This window comes from Tasmannia lanceolata, unplaced genomic scaffold (genome assembly GCF_043159265.1).
Source record: "Tasmannia lanceolata isolate RefF3 unplaced genomic scaffold, GAP_Taslan_0.1 ptg000003l, whole genome shotgun sequence".
In the NCBI taxonomy this organism is placed as follows: domain Eukaryota; kingdom Viridiplantae; phylum Streptophyta; class Magnoliopsida; order Canellales; family Winteraceae; genus Tasmannia; species Tasmannia lanceolata.
The window spans coordinates 43,487,876-43,497,357 of NW_027518680.1; the positions used below are offsets into that span (position 1 = coordinate 43,487,876).

General features: G+C 39.7%; 1 protein-coding gene and 1 long non-coding RNA gene across 2 annotated transcripts; one reads left to right on the forward strand and one right to left on the reverse strand.

Moving 5' to 3' along the window:
• Nucleotides 1-806: 806 nt before the first annotated feature.
• LOC143869798 (uncharacterized) lies at nucleotides 807-1,709 on the forward strand. Its single transcript, XM_077376356.1, has one exon. It carries the CDS (start codon nucleotides 807-809, stop codon nucleotides 1,707-1,709), a length of 903 nt encoding a protein of 300 aa, XP_077232471.1.
• A 1,932-nt stretch (nucleotides 1,710-3,641) lies between these two features.
• Nucleotides 3,642-8,897, reverse strand: LOC143862412 (uncharacterized). The gene is made up of 4 exons (XR_013240292.1): nucleotides 8,818-8,897; nucleotides 7,755-7,794; nucleotides 4,104-4,198; nucleotides 3,642-4,032 (listed from the first exon to the last, which is right to left on the reverse strand). It is a non-coding gene; the product is annotated as an uncharacterized LOC143862412 (long non-coding RNA).
• Between the last annotated feature and the right edge of the window lie 585 nt (nucleotides 8,898-9,482).

The window sequence follows — 9,482 nt, forward strand, 5'->3', positions numbered from 1 at the left end:
AAAATCCCTCTCATAATGCATGCATACCTCCTACTTCTGTTCCACCGATTCCACACCTAAGATATCCACCGAAACGAGTAACTGTCACTCCCGACTCTCGTTTTGAAGTAGACTTACAAAGAGATTATGAAATAGAACTGGGTAATACAAGCATAGGAGGTGACTCGGCACAATTTAGTGCAAGGTATGTCTTGTAGAATTTTACTTATAATCAAGTACTCAATCTACTATCCTGATTTTATATTGTTGAACTGTGTAGGGTTCGAGTTGACCTAAATGAACACTTCTCGGACGATATGTATGGGAACCATATCTTCGAAGATATCATTGTCCCCGGAAAGGATGCAGATGTGCCGTTGGAGCATATTAATGTTTTCGAGGATAGTTTTCGTGTCTTCGGTTGTGATTTGGAAGAATTTAGAACTGAAGATGATAATGATGATGATCTTGCAGAGGATGATGCTGAGGCTGAGGCTGAGGCTGAGGCTGAGGCTGAGGCTGAGGTTTAGGATGAGGAGGGTGATGAGGCCGCCCATGATCTTGAAAATGATAATGGAAATCAAAATCACGACGAAGATTCTGGTGAAAACCTTAGGCCAACAGAAGTGGCTCCCCCTACTGGCAATGGTCGGCTATTTCTACCTGCTAGCACAAGTCGGCCAATCAAAGTAGACGATATGTATGTTGGGGCTCATGAGGTAGATGCAGATAATCTTGAGTTCGATCAGTTAACTGTTGGGGCTATGTATCCAAATATGAAGCAGTTCAAGAAGGCCATTAAGGAGTACGCAATTCGGCAGTGATTCATGTTCAAGAAGTCATGGTCAACTCCCAAGAAGTATGTCGTTGTATGCAAGGAACCAAGTTGCAAGTGGCGTATATCAGGCATTAACCGTATGACTTATATGTTAGTGAAGAAGTTTGTCAGCGACCATATGTGTACATCTCACTTAAAGGGCAATGATAATCATCTAGTTACATCACCATGGGTTGCCGAGATATACTTACCCCTATTTGATTGTCCAGAAGATGTCGGGACAAGGATCATAAGACAGTACATCAAGTCGCACTGGGGTATAACCATGACCTACCAGAGAGCACACCTTCCAAAGAACATCATCCTTGAAATAAAGTGTGAAAATGTGGAGGACTCATACCGCTTGCTGCCTACACTGATAGTTGAGATGATGAGAACAAACCCAGGCACCTACATGCGTGTTTTTCGAACGAGATTTACGTCCAGGGGAAATGATAAATTTGCTCGCTTATTCTGGGCATTTGGTTCCAGCATACGTTCTTTCCAGCGAACACTCAAATTGATAGTTTTGGTCGATGGGACGCATCTACATGGAAAGTATCTTGGAATCTTACTGATCGCAGTTGGGGTAGACGAGAACAACGGATTAGTTCCATTAGCTTTTGGAGTTGTCGAGACTGAGAACGAAGATAGCTGGTGCTGGTTCCTCTATTTGGTGAAGCGGCACGTATTGCCGGAGGAGATAGGCGCATTCACCCTATGCTCTGATCGACAAAAGGGGTTGATGCAAGCAGTGCCTAAAGTAATGCCTATTGCAAACCATAGCTACTGCATGCGTCACCCCGCCACCAATTTGTACACCGACTTCAAAGGCTCTTTACTTAAGAAATTGTTCTGGAGAGCTGCTAGGGCTTTGAGAGAGTGTTTTCATAGACACAATGGAAAAAATTAAAGCGAGGAGTGAAAATGAACAAAACTGGATAGCGGCTATTCCCAAGGAAAACTGGGCTAGTTTCTACTTCAATGGGGAAAGATATGATGTGTTGACCACCAATAGATCGGAGTGTTACAATGCAGTGCTGACGGATGCGAGCAAATTGCCGATTGCAGCTGCGGTGGAGCTGACTCGTTTTAAAAGCTCTGAATACATACAGAAACGTCAAGCGATGGGCCATGAATGGCAAACAAAGTGCACTCATTATGCACAAAATGTTTGGGTCTGGCCAGGGAACAGGGTCGCAGATATGATGCTTATCGAATAGGTGTGCACGAATTTGAAGTAAGGTCTCGTGATCATCATGATGTCGTAGACTTGCAGCTGCAAACCTGTACATGTCGTGAGTTCCAAACGCTTGGGCTGCCGTGCGGACATGCCATGACAGCCATTGCCATCATAGATTTTGATGAGTACGATTATTGCCAGAAATCGTATAGAGATGTATCAGGAAACGTACTCTGAAGTGCTCCACCCTACAGTAGATCGCACTCAATGAGAAGTGCCTCCAGAACCTCTCAACACTGTATTACCTCCAATAGCGAAAAGACCACCTGGACGGCCGCGTACAAGAAGAACTGACCGCAAATTGCAGAGTAGAGTGCATCGCAAATGCACGATCTGTGGAAAACCTGGCCACAACAAAAGGACTTGCAGAGAACCTCCCATGGAGAGACAACTGCCCGATGAAACTACCATTAGCCCTCTGCCCCCGTTTTCAATAGGTACGTGATACGTAATTTATAGAGGTCAATAAGTAGTATCAAACTTGCCTGATTCCATACGTATTCGGTGTCGTGGTGGTGTTTGTAGGTCAGGTGTACCTTGTGCAGCTCATTTTTTCACGTAATTACTCCGGGGACAATGCATTGGAGGCTCCACTCGTTGAGATGCATATATGCATTGGAAACCCTTTTTTGGTGTACTGTAATTAGTGGTGTGCATATATTTATCTTTTCTTGTGTACTGTAATTCAAAAAATGTACTCAAATCCTAGTTTATATTGAGTTTGAGTCTATTTGGCAGGGAAAAATCCTAAAACAAAATATTCGATGTCTTCAAACAGAGTAAATTTCCCGAAAAGAAAGATCAGAACAGTACATGAAGAGTAGATGAAAGTCGATTCCTGCATTCTGACTCCATGCTTCAATTTGTTTTTAGTTCTGCTACATGAAATTAGGTCACAAAATTCTGAAGTTATGAACTAACTGTCATCAGAGCTTCGAAAGTTCATGTAAAAAGCAGGGGGACATAGTAATTGTTGAGAGCCCTAAAGTGATTATTCAACTCAAATTGACATTTAATTTTGAGTCCAATAATTAGCTCTAGACTCCCAATAGGTTATCAAAATCCAAAACAAACAGGGTGGGTGACAGATTGAGTGTCGAACCCAATCGCTTTTTTAGCGCAAGTCAAGTGTAAACAGTGCACACAAACTCGCTGAGTTTACACAAATTGCACCCAAAATGCAGTAGGATTGCACACCCAAAATGAAGATTTTTCATTTTTCATATTTGACCAATACAGGGTAGACCCAATCTGTTGATTTCCTATCAGGGACAAAGATTGCTTTGAAATGAATCAGAATGCACATGAACAGAAAATGCAGCCATCCAGAATTCTTTTCCTTCAATTTTTTTTATCATTCAGCTATTACTGTTGTTCCTCCAGAATAACATGCGAAGGAACTGTGAAGGATTGGTGGCAGTGAGAGTTACCATATAGAGCCAACCATTCTCTGATAGTAGTTCATCAACTATAGGCAAGCAAACATGAATGCAACATGAATGCACCATCATGTAAATAACAATTCAATAGTAGAGGGTCTGATATATTGCCAAGCAAACTAAATAAAAAGACAAGGTTGAGGATGTGCTACAATATGAACCAGAGTCTAAACATAACACCATTCAAAATGGACAAGCACATAACAAGAACTACCAAGCAAACCATGAGGTATTTTAATTCTCAGTATGCTGAGATAGAAACAAACCCTCCCTCTGTGTCTCTACAGCCTGATTTCTGTCCTATACGTATGCGCCCAACAATTACAAATAAATTTACCTCATCCATCCATAAGTCTCTCAAGCTGTGGAGGTCTTCTTCATTTTTCACTCATATGTCCCCCTTAAGAAAATCGCCACAGTCCCCGAACTCTCCGCGCAAGAATCTTTCGCACAGCTGCAGCCGATAAGCGGGAATGTCACAGTTGCTGAAAGTGAATGGATCATTTGCATATAGATGTTCGATCGCTTTAAGCACGAACAAACCACAGTCGACCCTGCATAACAACGGTTGTATTAAGCGAATCAAATTCATACCTTAGAAAAAGAAACATTTAAATATACTGACTCATTGGCCTGTTGTGGGAAATTGTCCATCTGAGCATATTGAAAATGGTCTATATCACAGCCCCTTTCCTTAAAGTACTCCTTCAACAACACTACCTGCAAGTGGTTAACATGGAGAGGTTTAGGAAACATAAGTGTTATACGTATAGATTTATAACTAGGAAAACAATGAAGATACTAAACCAAATACGGTCAATCCTGCTCGTTCCTGGAACTCCATTCCTTTACACGAATTGCATTCGTGGAAGATTTTGCTCACCATATCGACAATGAGAAGAACCCAATGGCTGTCTTCACAAAATGGTAATAGTACCATTTTCACTGCTTCGAGCTGGTGGTCTATAAGTCTACCGTGCAGAGCGTCCTTCGCCGTCTTCCACTTTTCTACCCTCTGCTAGTCAGTCACTTCGCTCCCCACTGCAGTCATAGTTCCCTATAATCTTATGTAAACTGAAATGTGGGATGGTAGAACTTACACTTACATGTACCACCGAAGGAATGAAGACAATTCCGCCCCTAAGATCTGCTAACCCATCCTCGTTGGAGGACTGTATGTGCTTCCCATATATATCCACGATCTTCAAGGAAGAGAAGTAAATGTGAGATGTAGATTATTACCTATGCTAATGTAGAATTTATTGATAAAAAATGACAGTGCCACTGAGGTATTCTCTGACATTCCAAAGGTATTGCAGGTCTTCGGCTAATAGGTGTACATCATCCTTTTCCATGATAATATCACTGCAAAATTGTATTAAATTGTTCGTTAATAATTTTCGTTTCTGATCACCTTAAATCATGGTCTAATATAATTCACATCTAGTTGACTTTTTTCATGCTTTAGAAGTCTCTCTATCAGAGCTGTTCTCCTCTCCTTAGGGAACTTCCCGTCATCCCCTTTCTTCTTCGGGGGTGGTTTAGGTATATTGGGGTCCTCCCCCTCTTTCTTCCCTTCCTTTTGCCTCCTCTTCCGGGTCTTTCCTGATAAGTAGGGGCTTTTCTGGCTCTCCCAAGTTTCCTACTAATTCCATCCATCTTCACACCCCTTACAATGCTCCCTAATTCGAATCCACCATCTCATCCATTGGACCCCTCACTTTCAGCTCAACTTCGCCGTCAGGGCTACGAGGAATTTGTTCAGTAGATGGTGCCACTTCCTTGGTTACCTCCATTTGGAACAATTGTTGCGAAGGTATAACAATCACCCCGTGTGTGGTGTCGAATCGTTCTTGTTGTGAGTCGGGGTACTGAGACGATACATCTATTAGGGTGGTGGCTGCATCCATGTCACATCCAAGGTCAGGTAAATCCGTCCAATCCTCGCACAGCTGCGAAGATAATCGTGCACCTTGAGATGCATTTTCGCCCTTCGTCTCCTCCTCAACCCCCTCCGTTTTTCCCCCTGTCCCTTCATCTGATGTCCGCATACGCTCCCATCCTTTTTTTCAATTCCTCCTCTCTTTCCGACATCTTCCTCTCTTTTTCTTATTTCTTCCGATGCTGCTCTAATCATCTGCCACTGCCTATCCACTACGTCTCTCTCTCGCCAATATATATATATGCGCGCGCACACACGCACACACACTAATGGGACCATCCATGCGATGCACAGCATGGAGCTTATTTGAATCCATTATATATATAAAGAAAGAGATAGTTTGAATCATTATTTGAATCCAACCTCTGCAACGCAAGTGTCCATTTGGATTGACTTGAAATTAGAATGTTGGTTAGCTGCCATTTTGTAGGCGGTTGCTTGGATGGCTAGGACCATCCCATGCATGTAACTTTTAGTTTTAGGCTATTGTCATCCATGGTAAACTCAAATAGATAAACTATCCAGATCATGTTGAAAAACTGTGATATACTAACCAAAAGTGTCTGATTAGTGTGTACTTCCCACAATTAGGATGATTAAGGACCTCTTAAGATGCCGGTAATAATTATCTGCGCGTGGTCTTACAATCAAATAATGCTTATAATAGTTTTAGCAATGCCCTATTAATGGTCCAAAGAAGCCGTAATGTCCTGTTTAGAAATAAGATTAAACTTAAAGAAACTTATGTTAGTATATTAAATCTAGTAAAATCTGACCACTGGATCTAGGTTGTTAGATGTTGTAGATTAGGCAATTAAGCAATTAGGTATTAGATTAGGATAATCTTTCATAAGGTTTTCCATCTATGCTCATCTTTTAATGACATTACTTAAGGACAGATTATAGTGAATTGTAATGGTCCAAGATTAATAGAAATTCATCATTTTTCATCTTAGTTGTTATTATGAATAAATTTTGGTAGCATCTATAGAGGCCCTAAGGCCATGTTTGGCAGCAATGAAAGTTTTTTCCATGGAATATTGGATTATCAAGTGGTGGGAGAGAGGCAAGGAGGGTGTGGAAGAGGAAAAGGAAGAAATTCAACTCAAAAGCAAGTTTTTGTTTTCCTTATTTTTCAGCCAATTGCATCATCTCCTCACTCATACTCTCTCAATTCTCTCTTTCTCCTACTCTCCTTGCCCCCCTTTTCAACACTTGGTCAGCTAATATTCCATTGAAAAAAAAAATCATGGTTGCCAATCATGGTCAAAGGGTCTCTCTTGGATCTTCATCAAAGTTATTTGCGTAATTGTTATATGCAAATGGTCTTGAAGTTAAATATGAATATTTGCAAATAAGATCTAGTTAATGGCTTCCTAGGAGGCCTCAGTATCCCAATTGTAAATAAGATTAGATTAAAATAAGCTTATTTGCAAATAGGAAACTGGATTCCAAAAATGATTACTTAAGACCTACTGAATATTTTTAAAAGCTTGCCGGTTGTTGGTGACATTATTAAAAACTACATCCACAGCGAGTAGCTTAGAAAACAGTTTGGGAGGATAGATGGAAACTCGTTGTAGTTCGATCAAGTTTCAGATTTCCCGTCTTGAATTAGATGTGGTTCAAGCGTAACTACGGGTGCAACTTGGGTGTGCTCAACCCGAATCCAACAGGTTCAACCCAATTATGGCTTGGATTGGGTTGGGAAAAGACAACCCAATTGGGTTATGACTAAGGTATCGGCAACCCGATTTTTAAAATCTTATTTGTTTGTACTTTTTTCATTCTTCGCCCGCTAGATTTCAGAAATCGGGTTAGATGGGTTGCATTAGGGTTGAGAAATTTAGAGGCAGGTTGGGTTAGGGTTGACCCTTCCCAACCCGAGGTTCAGATGGGTTGGATTAGGATTGAGATAATGCTACCTTGGGCTAGGCTAGGGTTGAGGTAATTGCCTTTTTCTGTTGATAGTAAAAGTAGATTTTGCAGGCAAGCCCTCTTTCAAAAATCGGGTAGATGGGTTGCCTTTTATTGTTTATAGAGCATTAAATATTAGAGCTCCAATTGATCTCAAAATTAGAAAATTGAAATAGAAGATTTTTAGAATGCATGCACGATATCTAGTTAATAATGAACTCCTAATTAATGTCATTATTTACAAATAAGATCAAATTAAAATAATCTTTTCAAGACTAATGCACAATGTATCCAAAGAAGCTCTAATATTTTTGGCACTAGTATTGATGAACATTTGTTTAAAGATTTTATTAAAGAAACAAAGAAATCTATCTACTCAATCTACATATAAAAGAGCAAAGAAGTATAGACTCGTACCTCTTTTTCCTATATCACCTGATCATTCAACATGCTAATCCTGTCAATTGGAATTTGCATATAAGCACCAGAAAACAAAAAGAAAAAGACAATGATATTTTCATCTCTTGTTTTAGTTACTTCTACCAGCTCTCTTTTACTCAGGCTCGTTTTTTAGAGCTTCAATTAACTAGTTAGAATGAATGAAAGAATTTTAAAAGAGCTGCGATTGGATAAAAAATGGCCGGCAAGGCCAATCGTCTTTATATTATATTATTAAAGGCAAGTGATATTTCCACCCTCTTTTCATTTTCTTGATTTCTGTAAGGAAGAAACCAAAGGGTTGAAGATAGGATTTACTCTCGTGTAAGCTTGCTTTCAATGAAAAGTATTGGACGGTAATTGAAACATATCTGCATGTAATTAACCCTGACGTAAGGTAATAGTGTGAAGTGGGAAGTGTGATGTGTGATGTGAAACCATCTAAGCTAAAGTCCAAATCTAGACAGATGTGATATGAAACTATATGTGATGGGTTTCCTTCTTAAAATTTAGAGGGAAATAATATGATTATGATCAATTTAGTAGGATATCATCATAAATTGAAGGTCCTTTTAGATAAATATTGAATAAGGTTGGTTCAATTTATCTTTTTTAGTGTGTGAAAAGGGATTTGCTAGGGACTTTGGAATAAAGGCATTTAGCGGTTGGCTGGCTGTTGCGTTTGTGATCTGTTTTTCTAACTTGGGTTCTTCCCCAATCTCATGAGTTAAGTTATTCAAACTGCCAAAAGGGTTTTACTTTTTTGAAGAGATTTAAATCATTATCATGAGAATATGTTTATGTATTTTGTTGCAAATTTTATTCCGAAGGCTATCAAGTTCCAAAACGAATAATTTTTTTTGGGTTGGCTAAAACAAATCTAAATAAAACACATAATTATTCACTCGCACATGAATAATCAAGAAAGAATCAGATGACACAATGGACAAAAACAAAAAATGATTGAAAATGGGCTACAAACAAATTAGATTACAAGAAGGGGAAAAATCAAGGTGAATACAAGAATCGATTAAACTCTTACCATCCGAAGAGAACTCCACCATCGTTTTTTCTTCCTCATCTCCTCTTTTCCTCTCTTTTTTCTCTCAACCCTAATCTCAAATAAGAGAAGAGGTGGTGAAGATATCATTTTATAGTATTCTGAAGGACGGTGATATTTCCACCCCTTTCAACATTTTCATGATTTTCTACGGGGAGTGATAAATCGACTCCCCATGTGTCTTTCTCTCTCCTCTAGGTTAGAGAGAGAAAGAGGAGAGATAGAAATTTGGGGAGTCGATTTATCACTGCCCTTTTCTACTGAAATAAAAAAACGGGGTGGAGATATAACTTTTCCTTGGAATCAGAAGTTTTGGACGGGTACTAATGTGGAGTGATAAGTTAATAACTCACATTTTCTTTTGGGCAGTGATAATTCGATTTAAGATATTTGGGGGTCGTGAAAGAAAATGATGAACCAGAATCACGTCGTCATGAAATGGAAACTTGAATAGACTTATAAAATCCATAAACACGTATCCATGAAACACACTTTAAGAAATAACCATTAACTTCCCCTCTCATCAGTACACAAACGACTTGAAAAACCCCTTTTCTTCTCTCCGGCGAGCCTGATTCGACGGAGCGATTCCCCGGCTGACGTTCCACGGCACTTCCCCCGCTTATAGCATCCTATGGCCGAGTCAC

Bases quoted from the DNA above. Each gene is read 5' to 3' on its own strand.
- LOC143869798 (XM_077376356.1), top strand. From the start codon at position 807: ATGTTCAAGAAGTCATGGTCAACTCCCAAGAAGTATGTCGTTGTATGC.